Source organism: Lepisosteus platostomus, chromosome 12 (genome assembly GCF_059453375.1).
Source record: "Lepisosteus platostomus isolate fLepPlt1 chromosome 12, fLepPlt1.hap1, whole genome shotgun sequence".
Classification (NCBI taxonomy): Eukaryota; Metazoa; Chordata; class Actinopteri; order Semionotiformes; family Lepisosteidae; genus Lepisosteus; species Lepisosteus platostomus.
In genome coordinates, this window is record NC_142622.1 from 1569387 (window position 1) to 1596397 (window position 27011).

A 27011-nucleotide genomic window follows, 5' to 3' on the forward strand; every position below is an offset into this window, starting at 1 on the left:
GACAACGGCAGTAGGATGGTTTTTGATGATGTCCCATGTACATTGCATATCATTAACTATATTGAACAATATAACTTAGAATCTGCTCTGATGAGCCTAAATGCTGAGAAGGCCTTTGAGCCAGTTGGAAATGTCTTTATAGGGTCTTGAGTAGGTTTGGCTTCAAACCTTACATGATTGACCAATAGCACAAATGAAAATAAATGGATATTTATCCAACACTATCACGTTTGGACATGGGACTAGACAGGGCTGACCTCTTTCTCCCCTGCTCTTTGCTCTTTGTGTAGAGCCACTTGCTGGGTGGATACGACAAAACAAGATCAAGGGTATGACTGTAGAAGGAGAGAACCGCAAGACTGCAGAAAATGTCTTGTTATAGCTAGAGGAACCCACAAGCTCAATTCCAGAATGAATGAAGCTTCTGGACAGCTTTGGTTCGTTGGCAGGCTATAAATTAAATGTCCATAGGAGTGAGATATCTAAGAGTCTGTTTTCCAATAGATATGCATTATCAGCAATTAATTATGGACCCTTTATAACTAGAATTAGAGCAGATCTATTGAGGTAGAATCTGATCTCCTTCATGAGTTTTAGTTCTAGAATTGAATCGGTAAAAGTGAAGGTGTTGCCACACTTAATCTTCTTAGTTCAAGCTCTCCCTCTAGAAGTCTCTCCAAAACAATTTTCAGAATGTGGTGATTTCTGGATTTATGTGGCAGGGGAGAAAACCAAGAATAAGACTGATAAACATTGCAACTTTCAAAAGATACCAAGTTTGAGAGTGTACTCTTATGCATCTCAAATTAAATACTTGTTGAATTCCTGTAATCCAGATGATCAAACCAGGTGGAAAGACATTGAATCATCCCTTATGAGCAACCCCCCTAATTCAGGCATTATTGGGTGAGAATATCTTGGAGAAAGTCATTGAATAAATACTAAATCCATGGATAAAACTTCAACTAAAGATATGGAATTCAGTTATAAAAGAATATCACTCAAAGGCTGTAGTAAAGGTACTTGGATATTGTGCCTACAATACGGAGTTTAAACCAAATAGATTGGATCATAAACTTTATAGCAAAAGGAATAACAGCATTTTGTACGATAACAGAAAAAATCAGTTACAAAGCTTTCAGTTTTTAAAAGAGAAACACCATTTGGAGAATCAAGATTTCTGTAGATGCAGTATCTCCAAGTCCGCCACTACTTTCACAGTGCTGTTAAAAAGGAGGAGGATGATGTGGTGGTAAAGGCAGTTATGGAAGCCTACAAATCAAAATAAAAAATAAACAATTATTTTATTTATATTTAGAATATAAATAATTTAAAATAATGAATTAATATTTATTATAGCTACAGTTTCATACATTTAAACCATGTAAGGTTTTGGTTCGTAATGTAGAACAAATTTACTGCTCACATCAGGTAGCAGATCCCGCATCAAGCAGACGGAGCTCAGCCCCGCCTGTCTGGCCTCGCACGTTTCAGAGATCCGAGGATTCTGGAGGGATGTGATGGAGTCAGATGCTGGTTCCTGTAATCCCCTGTGAACAGTGTCTCTCTGGTTTCCCCTCCTCCACGCTTCCCCTTGTGTCATAAATGATCATGCTCATAGAGTCCCAGTCTCTCGTGGCCGGAGTGCTAGCACTGCTGTCTCCTGCAGTTCAGGAAGCGGACGGCGCGGAAGGCCTGCTGCAGGAACCGGGCGAGCTCCCTGAAGACGATGTGCGCGGCCTTCTGCGTCTCCCATGCCCGGCCTCCCTCGTCGCTCCGCAGTCCGATCCGCAGCTGCAGTCCGCCCAGCTCCTCCACGCCCCTGGAGCTCCTCGTCTGGAAAACAACCGTTCAGAAACTAACCCAACTGGGCGAGCATCGCCACCCCTGCGCCACGGCCACCTGGTTCCCTTTCCAACTGCGCTCCTCTGGTCGCAGGATTACAGCGTGGAAACGGCTGTCTCCTCTAGGTGCCCATGTTATTCACACACACGGTAATCTGAAGTCCTCCAGGGGCTCACAATTGCCAGTAGACATGATGGCAATGCTGGGGTGAGCCCTCTGCCCTCGGCCTGAGACGATGTATTAACAGCTGCTCGCACGTGGCTGTGGTCCGCTAGTCCTCGGAGAGTCAAGACTTGGGAGCAGTGCTGATGAAGACCAGTCAGATGAGCGAGTCAAGTCATTAAGTCTTGAGGCCCAGAGGCACTGCAGCTCTCCAGGACCAGGGGGGAACAGCGGGATCACACAGATGAGCAGGAAGTGGAGAATTTATTTCCGTTCTGCTCTGTTTCAGAGAGCGGTTTTTCAGGACCTGCCAGCAGGACACTGAATGGGTGATGTCACCTCACCGTGCAATACCTGAGAGACTTCAGGCCAGCAGTGTCCGGCCCTGGTCCTTAAGCTTCAATAGGATTTTATTCAGAGACCTCACTGGTCTCATATAACCACTTCTTCAGGTGTGAGTGCATTTAAAAATTCAAAAGCTCCTAGAAAACCAGCAGGTTCACCAAACACCCAGGGCCAGGATGTAAAAGAGCTCACGCCATGAACAGGTGATTCAGCCCATGGGTGCTCACTACACACTAAGTCCTTCTGTGACAGTGTGTTTCTCTACCCTTTTCACTAATGCTTTCAAATTGTGTGAAGATGGACAGTCATGTCGTTTCAGCATCTTCTGCTGTATGTTCTTACTTGTGTAATTCTAACCAGTGTGGTTTCCAGCTTTATTCTTGATTTTTTCGCGGCGCTCTGTGAACCCACTCACCCTCCGCAGGATGTCGTTGGCCAGACACTGTGTGTTCCACTGCAGGTCCTCGGTGCGCTCGGGGTACAGGTGCCTCACCTGCTCCAGGTAGACTCCGTACTCCCGCAGGCCTGTGGAAAGGCTGGCTAAGCACTTCTCCTGCAGAAGAAAACACTGACGTTATCTTAGCAGGTATTGACAGCTATACAGACACATCAAGCGATCTGCAGCGTTTTGTGCAAAGGCTTTGAATCTGAAACTCGAACACACATTTTGTCCGCAGTCTTCTTCTGCAGGAGAGTACAACTCTCATGTCTTCATTTTTTCTTCTGCTCCTCCACATGCAATAAGAGATCACTTTGGTTCACAGCAATATTTTGTCATTTTGTCATTGGTAATTTATGTGACTTCTTAACAAGCCATTAAAATAGTCATCCTTTAGAAATTTATATTGTTTACTTTATTATCATTTTCAAACACGAGATGGTTACATATTTACATTAAAATACATATGTATTTATGTTTATTACAGACACCTACTATAAATGTATATATACACATTTAGTGTCTTATCAGAATACATTAATGGTTTCATTCATCGACAGGTTGTTGCTTCTTTAAAACCGTTGAAAGCAATTAGTGTATATGCATTGAGCGGATTTTTAAATACATTATTACTCTTACTTTGTTGAATTTAGATGGTAAACATCCATCGATCTGAGAAAGCACGATTTGGTCATCAAAATGTTTCTTGCATGCCGACAAAGTTTCATTCTCAGTCTTGTAATCCTTAAAATTATCGAGACACTGAAAAAAAGAAAAACGGTAAAGACGTGTTAGTTCAGACTCGAAATGCGGCGCGTTTAGTAAAACAGAATGGTACTTACAAAAAGTATTCGGGGCATCTTTCAGAAACTGGCGAGCGAAAAATAGCGCTCCCCCAAGTGTAAAGCTTTTTGCTGTTGCTTCTGCCTAAGAGTCTGGCAAAGCAATTTCTTCGTAGAGTACCATGATCGCGCAGGTGCTTGGGTGAGGACCAGGGCGCACCTGGGGCTCCTACCTGTTGCTTGAGGAGAGCTGTAACCTGCGCCAGCAGCATCTCGGTCCAGCTCTGCCAGTCTGTGAATCCGACGCAGGGCAGACCCTCCGGGACCTCCTCCCCCGAAGTTTCCGTCAGTTCGGCGGGACCCGAAAACGGAGCAGCCCGAACCAGCGAGACTGGCAAGAGCACAGCGAGAAGCCGGAGCGGGGCTGCAAGGGGAGAGAGAGAGAGAGCACAGCAGCGGGCGTCAGCGCAGGCCGGTCGTACTGCCTGAAGGGACAAAAACGTACAACGTGACGTTTCACTCACATTGCGTAAAGAGCATCTTCGTGAATGCGTACTTCTCACTGTCAAGTCCTGGGATAAACGTCTTGTGTCTTATATACCCATGTATCGGGGAAATTCCGAGTGTGACGTACTGTACTAAAGCCATTCTCCAAACGTCCCACGTGATGAAATACAGTAAAAGTATATCGTTTGAAAATGCTCTTCTCATTACAAAAGAATATTGGAAATTAATGCTAAACCGAAAATATTAAAATAAATACATTTCACATCTGGTTGCCTGAAGGAGGGGATATTACGTTTTTTTTTCCTAAAGAGGGGTTCGTGGTGTCACCCCCAAGGTCTGTAGCTGGGGTTCTCTGGGTAAAGAATTCACTCAGCTTATGTTTTTCAAGTTGTTTGTTTCTTACTGTAGATGATGTTTTCAGAAACAAGTGGTAATAAGTAACATTGACTTTGGACAAGATACAGTTTGTGTAAAAGTGAGAAAAGGAAAGTATTCCATGAATCCAAAGGAACAGCGATGATGTTCATGCCTCTGCTTCTGGAATTTTGCTGAATGTATTCTGCTTCATTCTGTAAGCAAGGCACCTGACCCAGCTGACACAGTGTTTCCACCAATAATTGTAACCTACCTGCACTTCCTTCTAACAACAAGAGCGTTCTTTTGCATATGAATTCATCCGTAGGGGGTCTAAGGGTATCTAAGAGACTCTCCGGCCGCACTGCCCCATACTGAAGGATGAGCTTTGATTGGGTGAGAGAAGTGTCCCTCACATTCGAGAATCTCACTGCATTGTGAAACAGCACAATCATTTTTTATATAGCTTTTACAGTACATTGAGAAATAAAAGTCCCTGTCTTGGATTTTCTTTCTGTTAATTGAGTCTTGGCTAAAATATTTCTGTGACATATTATCCTTTTCCAAAATTTCACAATAGCTTTTCAGTTTGTACATCGGAGGCTGCTTTCTCTGTCACGGCTCCGTCTTTATGGAATATCCTTCCTTCGGCCCATCGAGAGGCAGATTCTCTGTTTTTAAATCAGACCCTCAGACTCACCATTTCATTAAGACCCACGCTTTGATGGTTTTATATCCTGTTGTTATATAGACTCTTGTATCCAAACATACTGCTGTCACTGAATTTTCAACTTTACAGGTTGTCCTTTAACTCTGAATTTGCGCAGCGGTTATGTAGTGTTGTCCTGTCCTTTTGGATACTTCAGGATGGCTTTTACTGGATTTGTGTGAAAGAAGTACAGTATATTGGCAGACCCTGCAGTCCGAACAGATTCAAGGCCTTATCTGGCCTGCGGACGGGGTTTAGAGTGGCTTTGCCGATGGAGGCAGATGCTGTTGTTTGGTGTGTCTGTGCAGCTGCACTTCAGCTGGACTCGTATCTGTGCAACTGCCAGGGTCATATTGGAACGGGCACAACTGCTGAAGGCTAAACTGCTTCCGAAGCCAGTTGCTCTGGACAGATACCAAAAAGACTGGCAAGCAGGAAGCTGTGTCAAAAGCAGGTTTTGGAAACGCCGGCCGAAGGGTGTTAGGATGATTTGATTTGATTTAACGCAGGCCGACTTCAACTGACGCCTCTGAAATCCGCTGAGCCGGCACTTTCTGTGGTGCTCTCCAGAAGCACAAGGCTTTCATCATATTCGCTATCAAAATGACTGAAGAGGGAAAAACGATGAATGTACTGCGTTTTTTTTACAGTCGCTGAGCAGGATCGTTGCTAAATAAGGGTTTCATCTACGTCAATGGAAAACGGCTGAACTTCTCAAACTGGCATCCCACAGAACAAGGGGCAGTTATAGATGATGGAACATTGAGAAACAAAACATACTTTTCTGGAGGATATTCCCAAAAAGACTGTAATAAAAACTGTGAGTGGATCATTGCCTGGAACTCTGATCATGGTGTTACAAGAATAAAATAATATTAAGAATGGAAAAATGACAAAAAGAAAATCTAAGCCTCTTACAAATATTCAACATCCACTTGAAAATAAATGATAACAGTTCGTATTATTGTTGGCTTCGTACATCAGTGACTCTCGTAAAGCCATTATGCAGTGTAATGGAATATCCAATTACAAGGGTGAAGGTGGCCTTCTGAGCTACGTGAGACTGGCCTGACCTGGAAACTTCCAGAACAAACCAGCTGAGAACCAGCTATGGATCCTTTTAAAGGAGAAGCCTTTAAGCAGACAGGGATTGGTCAGGTGGTAAATGAGTTGACATAATTGCAAAGAATGGGATAAAGCAGGAGGATCATGTGTCCATAGGCGCCCTGTGCATCATTGGGAATGGGCTGAGTAATCATCTAGATTCTAGAGGTTGTTTTACGCAGGTAGTCTGAGAGGAACATTTGAATACAACACCGACATCAAATACATGTGACGTAATAGAGCAGAATTAATAAAGAATAGTTCATCCAGAGACAAAACTCCTGTGATATTGTTGGATGTATTATATTGGATTCAATTGTACTGTGATCACGTCTGTGTTACAGCAGTATGTCAGTCACAGGTGATACCTAGACATCAAGGTAGTGAAAGGTGTCCGGTCTCCAGTCTGCCCACAAGCAGCTCTGCGGTGCCCCTGTGAGGCCCCGGGCAGGTGCAGGCTGGCTCTGTGCCGTGGCCCCCAGAACATCTGTAGCAGCCCGTGGCCCCCGGCCCCACCTCCCCTTCTGCCCGACCCCATGTGCTGCTGATTCCCGCGAGGCTCCGGGGTGCTGCCCGCCTGCTGGCGCCGCTGTCCCAGCCAGAGCTGGTGGGCGAGATTCAAGGCAGGAATGTCAGGGACACTGTCCTGTCGCATTTCCAGTGTGTGACTTTCTGAATTCTATACTAAGAGGCATTAAAAAAGCAAAACATGAGAACCGGAACTGGTAACGCTTGTCCTGTGTCGGGATTTTGTCTAAATTGTCCTGGCTTTTCCTTGCGTCTTTTATTATATATATATACTGTATAACTAGACCAGAACCTTGATCGTTGATATTGTAGAGAGTTCAGGTTCTTGGGGTTTCATCCCCCACATCAGGATCGAACCCAGGCCTCCGGCGTCGCTCAACAGAGGTCTTGCCAGCTGAGCTAAAGAAGGCCTTCGTCAGCCCGGGCAGCCAACCACCCTGTTATGTGCAGGGGAGTAGAGGGGGGTGTTGCCACCGCGCTGCAGCCGGCTCGTACCACCTGTATGTCGGCCGTTCGTTACAATGTACATTAAGGACAGCAGTGGTCCTAGTGCAGACCTCTGCAGTACTCCTCACCCCTATTAGAACTTAGAACATACACCTGTTATCTCTACTGTCAGTTTTTGATCCTTTGACCAGCTCCTAATCCAAATACATGAATTTAATTTAAAACACGATCTTACTACTTGCAATTTAAGAATTAATCTTTTATGAGGTCATTTAATTAAAATAAAAAAAAATATAGTAAATTGATCTTCGATTTAATCAAAAGCTTTCTGAAAATGTAAATATTCCATGTAATGTGCCCCGTGTATTGATTGCTCAATTAACTCTTACAAGTTATTCCTGACCTTTCGATCCGATCCTTTTCGAATCCACGGAATCGTATTTCCACTAAGAAGATCCTCTGTATTAGTTCTGATTATAACTTCCGTAACCTTGCATGTCTGTTATCGTTTCAGCTTCATCGGGGCTGTTTGGATGGTACTGTGATATTGCCCTTGTCCTGAGGGACTGTTGGAAGAGTCCTGTTTCTCTAAGTAATCTTGGTAGAATACCATCAGACCCTGGAGGTTTATCTTATATACCTACAGTATATTACTTCTGCCACCTCTGTTAAAATAGTTACCGAACTATTTTACTAAATTTGGATACTAAAATTGCCCAACCCTTTCTTACCTGGGAGGTCTTTTTAATTAGGGGTGTCCTCCGAATTCACGATCTAGTCAGAACCAAGAGTCCATTCGGACAGCTCGGCTCTTCGTCTGCTTTCTCCCTGCATCACTCTGCCCTGTCTCTCCAAGCCCCTGCATGCCTGGCCGAGACTTCCTCAGCGCCACGACACTGCTCAGCACGTGCTGGTTGTTCAAGGTAAATTAAAAAGTGATTAAAAAATTGAGTTTACAACACAAAATGTAAAAATTCCCCTGAACTATTTTGCAGTAAAAATGAAACTGTTATATGTACGCTTCAGGCATAATGGACCGTCTACTCAGTTACCCTGTGTGAAAATGTGTGAAAATGAGTAAGTGCTGTGAGCTCATACAGTAGCATGATGCTGCAAAGAGGATTGAAAGAGCGAATGTTGCCAAAAGGGGCAAAGTCAAGTATTGGTCGTTCCAAGTTGTTTTTAATTGAGTTATTGCGAATTTTATCTTATTCCCTTGTGATGAGATCTTAGCAGTTTATCCATAGTTCAGATAACTCATTCGCAGTAATAACGATAAGAGGCGGAGAAATACAATGTTTTAATATAGATATGCAGACATTGCACTTCTTTATCTGTTCATCACTTGTTTCAGATGTATAAGTATTAATAGTGCTTTCTTTGAAAACTGTCTCAGAACTTCAAAGCACGAAACGCATTTGACACACTGATGCACAAACGAAACACAGCACACAGGCTGAATGGATTTAATTATTGTAAGTGGAGCTTTGCAGGTAGGACAATGTAAGAATCCCCATTTCTAGGTCTCAGCATGGCCAGCTTTTCCCCTTACCTAATCCGAAGGAGCATCAGTGGTACGTGCTCAGCAGTGCCAATAACATGCTGCAGCTGCACAGGGAGAGTGGTGAGAGTGGGGGAGCAGCCCACAGCAGTCTGTCCGGAGGCAGATCGGGTCTGTGCTTCAGCACTGCCAGGGTTGTGTTTCTGCTCATACCTTTTGCTAACTTTGCAATGTCTATATTTTGACAACATGTCACCATTCTGTTAGACCCTGTTTCACAGCAGAAACCTGGTTTTCTTTAGAGTCTCATCCCAGTACTGTCTAAAAAACCCAGCCTCACTTGTCTTCTGAAATGTGGAGAGATCAGACTGCAAGGTTTTAGTGCTGCTGTGAGATTTTGGATTGTCTAGCACAGGGGTGGGGAATGGCCGTATACGGCCCGCGAAATCATTTGGTCTGGCTGTGCCAAGGCAACCGCAGGCGTAGAGCCTGGCGATCATTCGATAACGATAATTATCGCGATATAATTTTCCTCAATATAATTTTAACACGGTAACATGACTGCTCGAGCGCGCGTGCGTGTTGCAGACCGGGCAGCTAACAGATTTGTTTAATGTTTCTGCTGTTTGGCAAGTGTTGTGTTCTTAAAATAAAGAGTTCAGTTCACCAATTAACTGTCTGGTTTCTTCAACTTTCACTCAGGAGAAAAAAATCTGCCTTTAAACTTGAAAGAAATAATGATTTGACATTTAACGTGATTATTATCGATATCGACTGATATGAATGTTTTCATCGTGATAATGTTTTTGGCCATATCGCCCAGGCCTACGCAGGCGGGACTTGAAATTCAATAAATCTAGGAGCTTTTTTCATAGCAACATAAATTTATATTAAGTTAATCATAATAATAACAACGTTAATTTTGAGGGACAAGCAAGGAACGTCCATTACGGGACAGACAGGACACATACGAGTCCATGACGGGACAGACGCATGCTTCTCGCCGGCTGCCTGCGGCCCGTCTGCCTGTATCGCGGTGACTCAGAGGACAGTCAGTGCCAGGCAGGCTGGTAGTGTACACGTTGCGAAAGTGTTAACACACTGTGTTTTACGAACTGCGGGATGAAGTCAAGCAGTTCATGGAGGTGAAGGGAAAACCTGTCACCAAAGAGAGGCAGTTCCAGCCATCACATTAGGGGTGAGTTAATTAAATGTTTGACCAAATATAGCAGGCTAATTTTTAAATGGATAATTTTGTATGGCCCGTGAATGATGTCATAAATATCCAAATGGCCCTTGACATTCCCCACCCCTGGTCTAGCAGGAGCAAGGAAACTGTTTTCTCATGTCTGGAGCTAATTAGGTTTCTGTGTTTTTCATGTCTCATTTCCTTCAGGAAGACTGGGGAAATACCATCATAACACCGAAAATCATTCATTTTTTAACCATTTTAGCCCCCATACAACATTAGTTTCAGTGATGCTAAAATTAGCCGATATACATTATGTAATACTGGTTGCCTAATCTTCATTAAGCATGTTTGCTGTTTCTTGTTCTATTATTAATGTTCTGTTATCTCACAAACTACTTCTGCTTTCATGATTCCTGTACTGTTGTAGCTTCGCAGTATATCTTGCAGAACACTTTTCTGTCTTTGACTTCTCGGTTTTTAAGTCTTGCAGGTGTAGCTTGGTATGGTCTTTTCATAGCTCTGAATCCTGTCTGTGGAGTGAGTGCTCTTTTCTTTCTGATTTTCTTCTTGTTTCTTCTTCATTAAAACATACAGGCCACATTTGTGTAGCCTCTGACTTATTGTTTTAGGGATTAACTTGTAAACATGATCATTTTGAAGTTTAATCACCCTTCTTCAGTTGAATTCTGTTCCCAGTTCACTGATTGTAAGCTCTGCCTCATACTTTCACAGTCTTTTATAGTTTTTCTAAAATGATAGACTCTGATTCTGGACACAGATTTCAGAGATTTCAAGTACACATCAAAAGATGTCATAGAGCTGTCGTAATTTCCCAGTGGTTTTACCACATCTATTCTCTTAATTATATCCAGGTGGTTTAGAAAGACTAGGTCAATAAGCAAATCAGTAATAATTTCAATCATCCTAATTTCAGCTTCTGTTTCCCATCAGAACACGGAAATGGAGAAAATGTGGAGAAAATATTTCCCAGTAATATAACACTACTGTAGATATACTATGATCCCTATATCCTCAGATTGTCATCCTTGTGGCAGAGCTTCTCGATCTTATCATGCTGTAAGCTATGTGATAGGTGCCCGTATCTGCATTGGGTGGTTTAGAACATACACCTATTGTTAAGCCCTTACAAAGAGCCTAATCTTCTGGTACGTGCCTGCATCATTTTTCTATCCTGCTGATTAGTTTTCATATTTAGCCCTCACCCCCCTACTTTTATCCTGCCCATCTTTCTGAAAAATGTGTAAGTTTGAATTTTCCCCCCTGATTCCAGTGCTGGTATATCATACTGTGCAGCAGCTCCATGTTAGTGCTGTGCTCTTGTGCTCCTGCCCTTGGCTCCTTATCCCTGTGGCACTGCAGGGTCAGTATTTCAGAAAAGATCTGCTGTTAGTTTAAGTTTGTTCTTAGTGTGTTTTTGTGTGAAGTCCTGATCCTGCCACAGCTGGCCAGATGTCAGCTGCCCCACACCCCTGGTTTAAATACCCCTCAGCTGCTCCGTGCTCTCACTCCCCCCCGGGACTCGAACCCTGTGCCTGACATTCCTCAGAGGCCAGGAATTCACCCTGAGACTCTTTCAGGTACAGAGCTGAAGGCAGCTCTGCAGGAGGACTCACAGGTGCAGCGAATGTGCTCAGATTTGCTTGGGTTCGATGCTGACCTCGGGTTTCCTGAGGGGACTCACCGCCTGGAGTCCTTCAGGCAAATCTGACCACTGTGGTTTCCCCTTCTGTTTTACCCACTTTATAAAAACATTACATTCACGTTCTAAATTAAAATAAAGGAATTTTTTATTTGTAGGGGCGGTAGGGATAAATTAATAAGAAGACAACAGTGTTGTCAGAGTCATCAAATTGTTTTCTTAATGAGTAAGCACTTCTTGTAAATTCTCACCTTATCATCATTAATAATTTAGCAGCCAAGGATTCAACTCCCACTGGTTTCACATCGCCGGAACCCACTGAAGAGGGTTTGCGATAGATGAAAGACATAAATTGCTGAGCTACGGAATTGTGGCCAGTCTTTCAAACCACTTCGGCTAGAGTTTGAAAACTGTACACGGAAGAGCCCAGTGATTCATAGAAAATGATTTTGAGGTGTTCCATTGATCGAGGGGGTGCCCCCCCCACTCATGCCTATCCTCGGCGAGCCCTTGCGAAGCCCGTAGGCAAGGTGTGAACTGCACTCTCATCAGGAAAGTGTGCCATACAGACGCACTGTACCAGACAGGAATGATTCACTGACCACCCACACTGACACAGGCAGGCCAGCACCAGGCCGGAGAGCGTGGAAGAGGGTCCGGTCAGTCCCAGAGGGACAGGCACCATCAACAGATATGACCACAGTTACACCTCTGCACCCGTGTGTCAGCCCAGCACCAGACAAAGATGAGCCCGGCGTCTGCCAGAACTCCTCGTCGAATCAGTGAGGAAAGAAACGCTAATTATACGCGGTAATTGAGACCAACACCCTTCCTTATCTGACGCAACTTAGAGAGCGTGTGCATTTTCCTAACCGACTCTTTTTCGTTGTCTCTTTGATACAATTAGTGCAAATGCGTAGTTTGAGCGCAGAGCTGCGTCAGCGTGTCTTGGCTGCGAAGGAACAAGCAAAGGTTAATTCCCCTCTGAAGAGTGGAATGAAGAAACGAAGCTCTTCGGCTGTGGAGACGTCTTCAGGTGTGCAGCTTGCCATGAGCACCATCAATCTTTTCCACTCGCTCCGCATTACTGACTAATGTTATTCACAGCCGTATCCAAAACATCACAGGGTGTGTGAGTGTGTGAGTGTGTGTGTCTGTGTGTGTCCTGTGATGGACTGCTGTCCTGTCCAGGGTGATCCTGTTTTGCGCACTCTGCTTCCTGAGTTCAGCTCCAGTTCCCCCTGCGATCCACTATTGGCAAAGTGAATTAGAAAATGGATGGATGGATTTTTGCTTTTTCATTGCTTCCCCACATTGTCTAAACTACAGTATATAAATGCTGTGGCAGCAACAACGCCCATGTCGTTTCCATAGGCAGCTGCTTCAGGCTCAGCGTTTCCAAACATTACATTTAGAGCTTCTGTTGGGCTTTACTACATGTGACATTCTGCCCAGTGATCTAAATCTTTCTTATTTTTCCTTACAGTTTCTGCAGCATTTTCTAATCTGCCCATTTTGGTAACATTTGAAAACTAGACTAGTCTACTAACCATACCTGAATATAAATAACTGATAAAAATATGAAGGGAAGTGGGCCTAATACAGAACCCTGTGGTACTCCACTATTACATCTCTATAATCAGTATTAATTTCCTGCACATTCATTCAAGTGTATGCATTACCTTAAATGCCTACATCCTGCAAATTAAACACTGTTGACAATTTTGTGAGGGCTAAAGCATAACCTCTTCTTGTATGCATTGTTGATGTTGCTTGTTTAAAGAACTCTGATTTAGCAAAGGTCTTTCAATTACAGTAGGTTTGTTGTATAACTTCCCAAATTGGAGTTACCAACTGTGTCTTGATGCAGAAGACCCTTATATAACTATGATTTTGTACAAAACCCTTTGTTAATCTTTGCCATCACTGAAACGCTCAAAGAGCGCATTAAACAGCTGCTAAGGTGGTGTCATAGCAATAACCTCGACTTGAATGTAAATAAAACGAAAGAGCTAATAGTGGACTTTCGGAGACACAGGCCACACACTCACAGCCCACTGAGTATTGATGGAACAGACGTGGAAACAGTCACCAGCTTTAGGTTTTTGGGAATTCACATCTCTAAAGATCTAACCTGGACTGTGAACACTGACTCTATCATGAAGAAGGCTCAGCAGCGCCTTTATTTCCTGAGGTGCCTCAAGCGATGGGGGATGCCAATACATGTGTTGGTGAACTTCTACCGCTGCACCATCGACCACTGCCATGGTCGAATTCTGGCCATCACAGAGGACAGTCACCACCCCGGGCATGAGCTCTTCACCCCACTGCCCTCAGGCAAGAGATACAGGAGCATACGGACACTTACCACTAGATTCTTCAATAGCTGCTATTCACAAGCAGTGCAATTGGTGAACACATTTAGCCATGCCTCTCGGACCACACAAACACCATCTACCTCATTATGATTTCATATTTATTACACATCTCCAGTCATTGTTTACACGTGTACATTTTTTACATTCCAACTGTTTATTTGTTTACTTGTACATTGTCTACTGTTTGTATATTGTCTTGATGCACTGTCTGCACTTTGTGTTTTACACTTGTTTTAACAATCGAAAGACTTTCTGTAAGTAAGAATTCCATTGTACCAGTACATGTACTGGTTACATACAGTATGGCAATAAAGTTCGAGTTCAAGTTCAAGTTCAAAAGCAAGACTGACTTCCAAATAGCAGAAAGCCATACTAGAGTCTACCACTAGGGGGAAGCCAAGAGTCAAATATAATACACTGTAGCACGTGTGTGAAAGCGGGACATCTGCTGGTTGGACTGAAAACCTCTCAAAATCGCAATCCATCACCCCGTCTACCAGTCGATCCATCTACCGATATGATTGGAAACGCAGTCAGGTTCATCTGTAGGTGTTTCTTTTATGTACCAAATTGAAAGCAAACTTCAGAAAACACACAACAAAAACTTATTCAAGCACTGATTCCTATATTTTAAACATACCACTTGTATCCAGCAGGGACGTCAAGACTGGACATTGAAAGAAAACCACTCTGCCCCAGAGCTGACACAGGCATCCTGCTAAGCCAGGGTTGTTGTGAGTGCAGGCTGAAGGAAGAGCTGGAGATCTCCCACAGGACACACCACTGTCTCACCTGCACGTCCTTTGAGCTAACGGGAAGTCTCCCTCTTTGCCTTACAACGTGTTTCCTCATTTATATTTGTGAATTCAAGTGTTGAGGCGTAAATATCAGTCCTGGACGTCACGTGGACTTTTGTCCTCTGTGGCTTTATGGAAAACGCAGGAACGTGCAGCAGGCCGTCATGCTGATCGTCCTCATCCCTCAGCTGGAACTAGAACAGTCCAGGCAAGGTGCCCTGGTCAGCTACAATAGAGGTGTCTCATCTAGAATTCAAACCCACGACCTCCCAGCTACAAGTCCAGAACCCCGACCACTGCTCCACATATCCAGCTGCTCCTGTCCTTCATGCTTTCATCTGTGCTGTGTTGTAAAGCTCCTCCTTGTCTGATGCTGCTGGTGACGTGCGTGTCCAGAGAAGCAGTGCCTGTCCCCCTTTAACTTGTTGCTGTGTCTGCTGCTGTTCTGTGTTTATGTTTTTGGTGATTCCTTTCATGTCTTTGTATCGGAGCACACATGCAAACAAGCGTTTCATTGCACTTGTGCATATGACACTGAACAGAAGTGAACACAGCTCTTCTCTCCTGTCAGTAGTGATGGTTAGTGTGCAATGTGCTCTTCTGAAGCCTGTCCTCTCACGCCAGGGTCTCTCAGACAGCGCGCTGGTTTCGCCCACTAAGTGTGTGGCGCCGTTTCTCAAGCATCGAAACACACAGTGTTTTCCTAATGAAATGAGGTATAATATGTTAAATTAGACAGGAAAATAACATCTGGTTCATGATAACAGTTGTATAACAGACTCCATAAGGAACAAGAAAGGTTATAAAGGCTCATGCAGCTCAATTGATTTTTCAGGGTTACACGTCTGAGGACTTTGTCCTGCAGTTCTTTGAAGTCATATTTTTGGCTTCAACAACATGGCTGGGAATGTCTTCTAGATTCACACAACCCTTGATGTTCAGGAGTGCCTGCTGTTCACAGGTTTCAATGCACATCTACATAGTGTTTCAGTGCCTGTTCTTATTCTGAAGATGTCTGTTGGGGTGACTTGATCTGTCTTTGACATTCGATGGCTTGAATCAAGTGTCTTTGTTCAAAACTGTAACAGACAAACTTCAGTTCTTTAAGTCAGTTTAGGACATTTATTTTAACCCAGGAACATGTCTGGTTGCTTTTCTCTGAATTGATTCCAGAACAGAAATATTTTTTAAGTTTTTCTCTTTAAGGAGTTATAATGTCAAGTCTCAGTGTTATAACACGTAACGTTACCTCTTGTAGTTTAAGTTTCTCCTTCCTGCATGTTACAGTCTGCACTTGTCTCCCTTAAATGTCACCTTAAATGTCTGTCATGTGTTTGCCCAGACCTGAAGTTGGTATGAAGTTGGTCTCAAGAAGTGGTATCGGTATTAACCCTGTCTCGAGAATGGGTATTAACCCTGTCTCAAGAATCAGCATTAACTGTGTCCCAAGAATTGGTATTAGCCCTGTCCCAAGAAGCTACTGAAAGAGGCTTGTGAATAGCACCACTCATTTCCTTTAAGTACAATTTCTAGAATACCATCAGGCCCTGTGAGATATGTTAGGCGCTTCTGGTACTTGTTACACTTCTGTGCTGTCTGTGGTAATTAATATTTAATATAGAACTTCATCTTTTCTCCGTCTGAGACATGCTGTCTGTCCCTTCCTGAGTGAGCACCTGAATGAAAGTGAAATATTATTTTGAAACATCAGTCATTTCACTGTCTAACTGGGATTGAATTAACTTATTTTGGTGACACAAGCTTTAGTCAGGGATAAGCATGGATTTGCCACCAGGTGTACCAAGCCTGGGTGTCTATTTACTTGTCAGTAGTCTCTGCAGCTGGCCTTTCCAAACTGATGGTCCCTCCTTGGCCGATAGAGAGTAAGGGCTTGATTTTCTCTGCCTCGGTCCTGAGAGACAGGAAAAGAACAAGAATGTTTCCACGCTTCCTTTGAGTTATCATTAGAAAAGCTTGCGAACAATAGCTGCAGAGCCTATTAAGAGTTCATTAAGGAATAAATCCAGAAGCTATGCAGAATGAGACGCAGAGGCACATAATATTTCCTCTGCTGGGTGAAGATGTGGAACACTGTTGTCTGAGTGGGTGAACGAGATGGCACCCTCTCCTGTGTGTAATTGTTATTTTGTGGGAATGGGCTGTTATCTCCTCACTCATTGCCACAGGCAGTGTTCAATATTTAATAGCAGGTTGTATGAAGCACTTTGACTCCGGCTCTGTGCACACAGGGTGTTATCTGCCTTGATGAAAGGCTTTCTCAGGCCCACAGAGAGGGCGTGCCGCACTATGAATCAGCTACAACATCCTCTATCAACTGTGTTCTGTCTATCTGGGCTAACATGCTAAGCTGCAAAAAAGGCTTTGAACAAAAGAAACCAGCATTTTCCATGATAACGTGGGACCTTGTTTATTTGCGTTCAGAAGTCTTCAAGTATAGCGGATGGTAAATGCAAGTCCCCTTTAGCTGAGAGTTAATGGGCTGAAGCACATCGAGAGGCATTAAAAATGCAATAAATGCTCCAATATTCATCTGTTGCATTTCCACAGGCCCCAGGATCTGTGGGTGAAGATTTCTGTGCCATCAGTGAGACAACCACTGGCAGGCTTCTGCCGTAATACTGAAACACAAAAGCACAGAACCAACTCACAAACAGGACATAACAACAACATCAGGGAACCGCAGATGTAGAAAAGATCAACCAAGATTATAATGTGAATATTGGCACAGATGTATCTCGGTAAGGGGATTGTTAAAAACTCTTATAGTATTTGTAGGCTGACCTAGTTGAGCTGGCTGTTCTCACAGTGCTGATGTAAGTTAGTGCTGGCAATTTGAGAATCATTAACAGTAATCACATCAGTAAAAAATAGTGATTGATTCATTTTGATGATGAAAATAATAATTACCGTAACATTGTTTTTTTATTCTGTAGGGTATTGCTTGCTATTGGAATTTTTGCAGAAGCCTGAACTGTTTCAGCATGACTGTGCCCTTGCTGTCCAGACTTGTCAAAGGCATTTCTGTTTTGCTTTAAGACTTGATAAGAATCGACGCATTTCCATTGCAAGTAGGGCTTGTGTGTATCTGCTGTGAAGGCTGCACAACTATTGCAACACCCATGAAGTCTCTTGTGCTTTCCTTGGCATTTTCTTGCACGATAAAGTCTGCACTTTTCTTTTCCATTCTTTTTGACAGCTCACCCGTGACACAAGGAGATTCAGAGTGCCTCACCAGTTCAAAGATTCTGGGTTTTTAAATGAATGAGAAAATGAAAATTTTAGAATAATAATTCAAATTGCCCCACAAGTGCAGAACAATGCTAATACAGGTAATCAGGAGTGGGAAAGGCTTAATCTCCCACAAGCCTTTGGCATGTGGAGACAAACGATAGGTTTAATTAAAGTCATTTTCTGCTATCTGAAAAGAATACATTTATTGCAGCCTGGTATATATATTCATATAGTGACTCAGTATTATCACCAGTTTCCAGTGGGAAGATTTTCACTGAGGAAATGATATGCTCCATCTGCAATGAACTGTTACATATGCATTTGTACACTTTCAGACACACAAATGCATAAAGATGTATATGCCTAAGGGTCAAATTTAATTTAACTGCCCATGTTTGAAGTTGGGAGTAAAGATTTATTTTAATGAAGTTATAAAAATTCATATCTTCTAAAGCAGGCGATATGAATGCACAGTGGTTATCAGTGCTTCCTCTCAGCACCAGGCCCTGGACTCAACTCTAGAACTGGAGTGCTATCCGTGTGGAGTTTGTATGTTATCCCTGTGTTCTGCCACAGTCAGATATACTGGTAGATTAACTGGCTTCTGGGAAAATTGGCCCTGGTGTGAGTTTGTGTGTCTGTCTGCCCAGGATGGACTGCTGTCCTGTCCAGGGTGTGTGAGTGTGTGTGTCTGTGTGTGTCTGTGTGTGCCCTGTGATGGACTGCTGTCCTGTCCAGGGTGTGCGAGTGTGTGTGTCTGTGTGTGTCTGTGTGTGCCCTGTGATGGACTGCTGTCCTGTCCAGGGTGTGCGAGTGTGTGTGTCTGTGTGTGCCCTGTGATGGACCGGTGTCCTGTCCAGGGTGTGTGAGTTTGTGTGTCTGTCTGCCCAGGATGGACTGCTGTCCTGTCCAGGGTGTGTGAGTGTGTGTGTCTGTGTGTGTCTGTGTGTGCCCTGTGATGGACTGCTGTCCTGTCCAGGGTGTGCGAGTGTGTGTGTCTGTGTGTGTCTGTGTGTGTCTGTGTGTGCCCTGTGATGGACTGGTGTCCTGTCCAGGGTGTGTGAGTTTGTGTTTCTGTCTGCCCAGGATGGACTGCTGTCCTGTCCAGGGTGTGCGAGTGTGTGTGTCTGTGTGTGTCTGTGTGTGCCCTGTGATGGACCGCTGTCCTGTCCAGGGTGTGTGAGTGTGTGTGTCTGTGTGTGTCCTGTGATGGACTGCTGTCCTGTCCAGTGTGTACCCTGCCTTGCTCTGGGTACTTGCTGGGATAGACTCCTGCTCCACCACGAGCCTGTACTGGGTAAAGCAGTTACAAAATTGGTGGATGTCTTCAAAAGCTGTTATTACAGTACTGGATACAAGGTTATTATTCAAGATGGCTCCCTAAAAATGTGTTCACTGTTTAAAAAAATTGTGGAAGTGAGAATTCTGTTGTGACTCTGTGACAGAAGACAAGCTTGGTTACCTGTTTTTAGTCATCTTTAACCTGAATCAAAGTTGGGGAATTTTGGGAATAACTGGTAGGTTGTTTCATCCAGTTTAACCCAAGCACAAGTTTTGAACACCTTTGTTCCAGGTACTGGGGAACTTTGTTTCCTGGAAATATAGAGGCAGACAATATTGCACATGTATTAGAACAGGGTATGATTTTCTAACTAACGGAAATGTCCTTAGTATACAGGTCGATCTTACTCAAATGATTAAAATCCTGTAATAACGTGCCATAGTTGGAAAAAATATCTTATTGCACATTCATTTCATTGTATCATCATTCTAACTCTACAGAGGCTGCATATGAGCTACAGTACCCCAACTGGGTCATTAATAAATCCACATCTTTAACCATTGGCAGAGTCCCCAGTTTAGGACAAGCCTCTGTTTAATCCCAGTGAAGCTCACCATGTGATATACAGTTTCCTCTAACTCTAGACTCAAAACCTTATTCTTTAGAAGGGGTTTACTTAACTGGTCCTGTGTCTGCTCCTCTGTCTTCCTACTGTATTCAAACCCTCATTGTAACTGTGTACCTCTGCTTTTTCCATTCATTGTGTATTTTTGTTCTTTTGTTCTCTCTGTAAAGCTCTTTGAGAAGCCACTCTAAAGGCACTATGTAAAATTAAGTTTATTAATATTTATTTTAATGCATACCGGAGAGCTCCTCCTAGATGCTGCTGTTTTCTTTCTCCGCATCTCTGTAGCGAGAGGCAAACAGATGCAAAAACATGGCCACAAGCCCATCTTGCGCTCCTGTGCGGAGCAGATGCTCAGTGTGCTTGGAGCCGAGCTGCGATGGAGCGGCGCTCAGCTGTCTCAGCGCTGGGGCGGAGCGGCCGGGCTCTGTCTACAGGCTGGGCTGGCTGAGCTGTGGCCGACCGCGGAGGGCGAGGGTGTCACGTAGCGCTGTGACCTTGAGAGTGCTGCTTGTCTGTGGGGTCCCCAGAGAGCAGCCGACATCCAGGAGCCTAGAGTGGTGACAGTGCGAGAGCCAGCAGGGTGCGTCTTCCTCGCACTGCATCGCTTCACCAGCAGGGGGCGCCCTGCTGCACCCCCGCGCTGAGTCAGTGTGTGTGTGTAAAGAACAGTGTGGAATGCAAAAAGGATTATTTTATTCCCTTACAGCGATTTATTTTAGAGTTTATTTCTTCTCTATGTGTCAATTTAAACACTCTTGTGCAGGAGTTCTCCTGAGACTTTTAAAACTGAAGCTGACTGAAGCTGAAAGAATTTGTATGTTAAATTGGTACTGGGTATGAGCAGTCATTATGTAACCACTGTTGGCACTGCAGAATGCCGTAGGACTTGTAAATGTGATTCATGTGCAATGCCTCTCACAGTGGGAGGACTGTGTCTGTGCTGCCGATAGAAATTGAGTTCACCTGCGCTGTACTCAGAGCTGAGCCCTGTCGTGTCTCTCCCACGGCTCCCTGCTCCTCCAGGGCCTTCAGGCATCTCGTGACTTTGCCCACACCGAGGCTCAGTCATGGACGGGCTCTGTGTTTGGAGGGATGGATCCTGGAGAGACAGAGGGGCTGTAGAGCGTGAGACTGACCTCCATCCTGGAATCTGCTCATTTGTTCAAAACAGCAATGAAACAGGTGACCTGAAATCACAATATTTCAGGATGGGCTGGAGTTATGGGAAGGGTGGTGGTGTTGTACTGTAGGTGCTGCCTTACAGCTCTTGGGTATTGGGTTCAATTCCAGTCTGGGCTGCTTTCTGTGTGGGGTCTGCATCTTCCCTCATGTCTGTGTGTTTGTCCTCCCTATTTCCAAAGACATATTGGCAAAAACTGGTAAAAAGATGATACCTTTTTAAAGTGATATATATGTAATCTGTCTGTAGGTGTGCCCTGGCGGACTTGTGAAGCACTCAGGGTACAACACCACCCAGCAGGCTGTGGATCTGGGATAAGATCCAGGTTGCAGCAACATTCCAGTGGAATAAGCAGCTTAATGATGGATAACTGGATATTGAATCGAAAGGCTGTAGACCATAGTACTGTAAAATATTTGTTAAAAATGCATCAAGGTTTTGTGTTTTATTAAAAGATTCTGGGAAACATTAGTTAATTCTTTTGATTTCGTTCCCGGTATTGGAGAACTCGATTGTAATGTGTTGGAGAGATGAGTTCCTACCTTTACACGGAGAGGAGCCGTGGAGCAGACTTGATCACTGTCCCGTTCGGAAGAGAGCAGGAACACTAAGGATATGACGACGGTATTGAAGAGCGTGCTCGCTCAATACGCCAAGCTCTGGGTGAGGGAACGGGGGCAGCGGTGCTCAGGTAACAAAGCAGCCGAGGCCAACAGGTATTGTCATGCGGGGAATATGAGAGTTACAGGAAGAGGCGTGCACTCTGCGGCTCACTGCGGGCCCATGACACCCCCAGCTCCTTCGCTCTGTCACTCGTCTGCACAAACTGGTCTGGCCAGAACGCAAGCAGATACCTGCTCGAACACCTGCTGCCGCCCTGCCAGTCCCAGAGCCCAGAATCCCAGAGCCCCAGAGCCCCAGAGCCCAGAGCCCAGAGCCCAGAGCCCAGAGCCCAGAGCCCAGAGCCCAGAGCCCCAGAATCCCAGAGCCCAGACCCCCAGAGCCCCAGAGCCCAGAGCCCAGAATCCCAGAGCCCCAGAGCCCAGAGCCAGAGCCCCAGAATCCCAGAGCCCAGAGCCCAGAGCCCAGAGCCTCAGAGCCCCAGTCTGACGCCTGGAAGGCTTGTCCACAGGAACTGCAGCACGAGCCCTGCTGAGATGCTTAGTGACACACGCCTAGAATCACTTCAGTCAAATACAGTAGCTTCACTTTGCTTGGCACTGCGATTTACTGTGGATTGAAGAATGAGTGAATTTAGAGTACTCTGGGACTGGGTGTTCTGTGCTTCTAAGTCCTGTTGACTGTCAGTACAGTGACAGGGTGAATTAGGGGTCTTCCAGAAGAATTGCTTCTTCATGTTCTGTTTCTGCCTAACCACGTTGATTGGAAATGTGTTTTCATTACACAATATTTTGAATATGTAACAAATCACAATCAATTACTTTAACATATGTGGTCATTCTACTGCTTCTATAGTTTGAAAGATACTGTGTACGTTTTATTTGCACGGCTTCTCAATGAAATCAACAGCTTTTACTGTACCTTGTCTGATAATACATTTCAAGAGTAGAGTAGAGGAGTTTATTGCCATACTGGATGTACGTGTACATTGGAATTCTTATTCGCCCCGATCTCTCAGGACAGGCACAGTACAGAGCCGATGACACAGTGAGACAAACAACACCACACAATGCAGACAGTACATCACAAAACGGTACATACTATAATAAAAAGTGCTAGGACATACAATCAGACAGAACCAGTGAACAAACAGAACAATAAATACATGGTAGAGAACAATACATATATGGTGGTTATCACATGTACATCGTAGTCCAAGTCAAAAGTGTGTAGAGTGAAGGTGCATTGAGTTCTGAGGCCTCACACACTCTGCTGGTTGTGATGCGCACTGCTGTAGGGCAGAAGCTGTTCTTCAGCCTGGGGGTCCCTGCTTTAACAATGCGGTACCGCCTGCCCGAACTCAGGGGGGAGAACAGTCTGTGGCCGGGATGGCTGGGATCCTGAATGGTGGATGGGGCTTTATTGTGACAGCGGATGGTGTGAATCCCACTGACTGATGTTAAGTCACAGCCTATAATCCTCTGTGCTGTTGCCACAGCCCTGTGTGGAGCATCTCTGTCACATATGGTAGTATTGCTGTACCACACAGTGATCATTGTAAGCTTATTATTCATCCCTTGGTTCAGTCTGCTTATCCTGGTCAGAGTCATGGAAATCATGCCAAAGAAGGAGAAGATCTGGATGAAGTGCTAAGGAATTTTACTGCCTTTAACTGTTTTCCCAGCTGATGTTACAGAAAGGAAAGACCCAGCATTTCTAAAGGACGAAATTCTGTTTTGCCATTTTTGGTAATGGTGGCGACCACACACGAACATGAAATTAATTAACTAATTCATTTCAGTGAATTAAAAATGATTAAAAAGCCGGCTTCGCAGTGGCAGCTATGGGATGCAGAGGGGAGGCCAGTGGCTTGGTCATACTGGGGTAGAGGCTCTTCAGCAGGAAGATGACAGAAGCACGTCTCAGATTTTCTCCTGGAGTCAGGCCTCTTGGCTCCAGGTTTGTCTTGTCAACTCAAATACATTCTAATGAGCATCACCGTGAACTAGTGGGATTTGCATCTCTTAAACCTGTGATGTACTGTATGGAGGAGCACAGTTCTTCCACACAGCTCACGGGAGACAGCTCCCCAGGTCAAATTGCAATTGAAAAATTGCTGACACTGGTCATGTTCTGTGCGCGTTGCAATATAGCTGTGCACTTCAAATATTTGACACGCCTTGCATTTTTACCATTGATTCGCAGCCAGCAACCAAAACATGGTGGGTAGATTGGTCTCCTCTCCTTTGCAGCTCTGTGTCTTTGTCTGCTTGTCTGTGCAGGGCACTCCTAGCTTTACTGTGAAAGAGCAGAACTTCGGGGGGTTAGGTGAGTTGTTTTCCAGCAAGCAAAAAACAATAAACATCCAATATTGTTGAGAAAAAAAGAAATATCCTTCACTCAAGCCAGGTAACTTAAGACATATAGTACTGCGCATATATAGATTGACAGTTTTTGCATTGTATTTGAATAAAAATAGTTTAAAAAACACTGTTGACAATTTAATTCACAGTTTGGATACAAGAATGTAAAAGTACAGATTTGTTTTCTCTAGAAATGGTGCAGGATTATGCACATTTTATCATATAAAATGCCTTTTTAAATGAGATATATCTGCCTTGTTTAGAAATAAGATTTTGTTTGGTCTTGTTCAGAAATGCAAAGCCTTGATTTGCAAAACAAATTTTGATTAAAAAAATGCAAGTGGTTAAAATAAGCACTGTTTGGTTTGAAGCTGCTACAAAATTGACCATGCGTGATTATAAAAAACTGGATTACTGTATAAAGTTTTATGATATTGCTCTTCTTTATTTTGAAATAGAAAAGCCGACATCAATTTTAAATGTGTGTTTCACTGAGGTCATTAAAACAGCTGAACACACCCTGCACTAAGGAAGTAATGATCTCTTTTCTTTTATTAGGTCAGCGCATTTAAATGATTATTTTGAATCCTTCAGTTCCATTTGATTTCTCAGAGCACTCCACTGTGGGCTTGACTGCTGTCTATATTATGAAATATATGATAAAAATCAGGAACACTCCTGGATAATTGATATTTTTCCTTGTGTTTTTACAGCCTTGTCTAACCAGTTCTGACTTCAAGATTCTAGTCTGTTTCACTCTCTGCTGGGATTCCAATGTCCTGTACACCAGTTGTTCAATAGTGACTAAACCTTTCGGGTGATTAATACTTTCCTAAAATTATCACTTCTAAAATATTGTGATATGGGAATTATTATTTTTTTAAAAAAAAAATCTAAGAATCTTTATTTTGAGTAGAGATGTTTGTTAAGATCCTAGTGATCCATGTTAGGGTTGGTTACTTTTTCACAATGGCGCCTTTGATAGTCTAATACTTCAGACTCAGAATGAGGAAAAGGACAGATTTGTTCTGTATTTCAAACACGGGCTGCATGGGATCTGTTGAACACAGCCGGCATGTTTTAAAGCTTGGAAAAGAGACCATGACCAAGCAAACTCCACACAGAAGGTAAGGAGTCAAACCCAGGTCTCGGCTAACTGCTTTCAGGTCAGTCTGCGTTCACTTTGCGTTGCACGCTTTTATTTAGCCGTGTAACCAGGGAATTTAGCAGAACGACGCGAGCCGAGCGCCTCGCTCCGGGGCACCACAGCAACCAGGACACCAGGGGGAATTGAGCCCTGAGTCCAGGGACGCTCCCACTCCTGCAGGATGGTTTAGTTTGGCCTTTCCAGAACTGACATCCTTCCTTTTATTTATGCATAAGCACTAAAAAAAATCATTTGGAGAGGCTTGTAGCAGTCACCCCCGCTTTTCCAACGGAGCTACATGGCTTTTTGTTCGCCTCTTCTGCTCTGAGGACCGAAAGCAGGGAAGGGGGGGCGGGGGGAGATCTCCCGAGGAGAAGGTGGAAGTGATGCACGGCGATATTTCCTGCACCTGTGGATGAGCTCATCCCCCGGGCTGGGTGGACGCACGCAGTCCAACATGCTCGGCGAGGCGCTGGGTGGAGCGTCGGCGCGTGCTGCAGGAACTGGGTCGCGAGCAGCCTGCCCTCCGCCGGCGAGGAGCTCGCGGGGATAAGCGCGGCGGCTGTCCGCGCGCGAGGGGGGGGGGAGACGGCATGGGCGACGCGGAAGACCGGCCCTGCGCCGCGGACGAGGGGCTGCTGGCCACCTGGCGCTGGAGCCGGAGCGCCAGGGAGCAAGTGCAGCTGAAGCAGAAGATCAGGGACCTACCTGCGCTGCTGAAGCACGGATTGCATCTGAGGAAGAAAAGTGCCGAGGCAGTAAGTAACGCCAGGCTCCTTCCTCCTTTTAATTTCGGGATACCGGGAATGCGATTGCACTCGAGTCGGGAGCCTGTTATGATTTTAAGAGAATATTTCGTCTGTGTCTATCCCCCCCCCCCCCGAAGCGCCTTTGGAATCGCGGACTGGGGGGTCCGTTCTCGTTGCTGACATTAACAGCCGCGGTATCTAAGGCAACGGCACCGCGAGGAAGGGTTCGGGCTGAACCCGAGTTCAGAGTGGCCAACTTGGCACGGCCTGGCCGCAGGCGAGGTCGTGCTGGGGGGGTCTCTTCCGATGAAGACGGTTCGGAAAACGTTGTTCTTAAAATATTTGAAGCGTATAGGTAAATAAAATGTCAGCACAGCGTTCAGAAAAACACCCCACTGCAAGTGTTGCCTGTCCAATGGTGGAAAGGTAGAAATACAGTTCATGGAATAGAAATAGAAATGTCGCATGGCACTGGTTCAAATTCAGTCTGTATTTTTTTAAGACGCTTGTGCCTTTGTTTTTTAATTAAAGAGGGCATGCAGGTGTATTTTCAGAACAGTCAAATTTTCCTGCTTTGAATGGCAAATGAGAGCCGTGGCTCTGTATGAGCAACATAAAGCTGCTGTCGATGTCTGTTGCGTTTAGAGGTACGGAGTTTTGTAAAGATTGTTAAAATTGTGATGGGGACTGGTACAGTTGGTTACCACGAGACCTTCTAAGAAATTGTCCGTCTTATGATGTTGCGTGAAAACACGTTGTCAAGTAGCGTTAAATGGATTACATTATTTCAGTTCTGCTTCTGTGCGTGCTAACCTGAGAGTTAGCTCATGTTACAATGTTTTATATGAAGTATCTTATCTTCTTCAGTGCTCTTTATAAAAATACCTAGATAAAAGTACTGTCTTTACATAGTGTACTGTTCAGTCGAGAAATTCGGTTGTGTAGGAATCACATCAGGCTGCCTGTGTCACGTAAGATTGTGAACTCACATCTTATCAAGACAGGCAAATGCTCATGCTGTGGGCTTGTATTGTTCTTC

At 44.4% G+C, this 27011-nt stretch overlaps 2 protein-coding genes and 1 long non-coding RNA gene across 9 annotated transcripts in view; 1 reads left to right on the top strand and 2 right to left on the bottom strand.

The window, feature by feature from the left end:
- Nucleotides 1-1060: 1060 nt before the first annotated feature.
- LOC148650826 (interleukin-6-like) lies at nucleotides 1061-4203 on the bottom strand. The gene is made up of 6 exons (XM_088600391.1): nucleotides 4098-4203; nucleotides 3807-3997; nucleotides 3431-3553; nucleotides 2768-2905; nucleotides 1427-1836; nucleotides 1061-1272 (listed from the first exon to the last, which is right to left on the bottom strand). Exons 1-5 carry the CDS (start codon nucleotides 4111-4113, stop codon nucleotides 1648-1650), a joined length of 657 nt encoding a protein of 218 aa, XP_088456517.1. The 5' UTR covers nucleotides 4114-4203; the 3' UTR covers nucleotides 1061-1272; nucleotides 1427-1647.
- A 9831-nt stretch (nucleotides 4204-14034) lies between these two features.
- On the bottom strand, nucleotides 14035-21981 carry LOC148650827 (uncharacterized). Of its 6 annotated transcripts, none has more exons than XR_015925573.1 (6): nucleotides 21635-21981; nucleotides 20148-21011; nucleotides 19465-19595; nucleotides 17679-18016; nucleotides 16573-17389; nucleotides 14035-15453 (listed from the first exon to the last, which is right to left on the bottom strand). It is a non-coding gene; the product is annotated as an uncharacterized LOC148650827 (long non-coding RNA). The 6 variants fall into 6 exon arrangements; XR_015925570.1 differs by lacking the exon at nucleotides 17679-18016 and having other exon boundaries at nucleotides 20148-20552; nucleotides 20876-21011; nucleotides 21635-21968; XR_015925569.1 differs by lacking the exon at nucleotides 17679-18016 and having other exon boundaries at nucleotides 16573-16662; nucleotides 17174-17389; nucleotides 21635-21966.
- Nucleotides 21982-25289: 3308 nt separating this feature from the next.
- The window catches only part of rapgef5a (Rap guanine nucleotide exchange factor (GEF) 5a), a 75477-nt gene continuing 73755 nt past the window's right edge, over nucleotides 25290-27011 (top strand). The window contains exon 1 of one of the 2 annotated variants that reach the window (XM_088600395.1): nucleotides 25290-25981. In XM_088600395.1, coding sequence (XP_088456521.1) covers nucleotides 25817-25981 — 165 coding nt within the window. In that variant the 5' untranslated portion in view covers nucleotides 25290-25816. The remainder of the gene's footprint in view (nucleotides 25982-27011) is intronic. The other variant, XM_088600394.1, reaches the window with a different exon arrangement.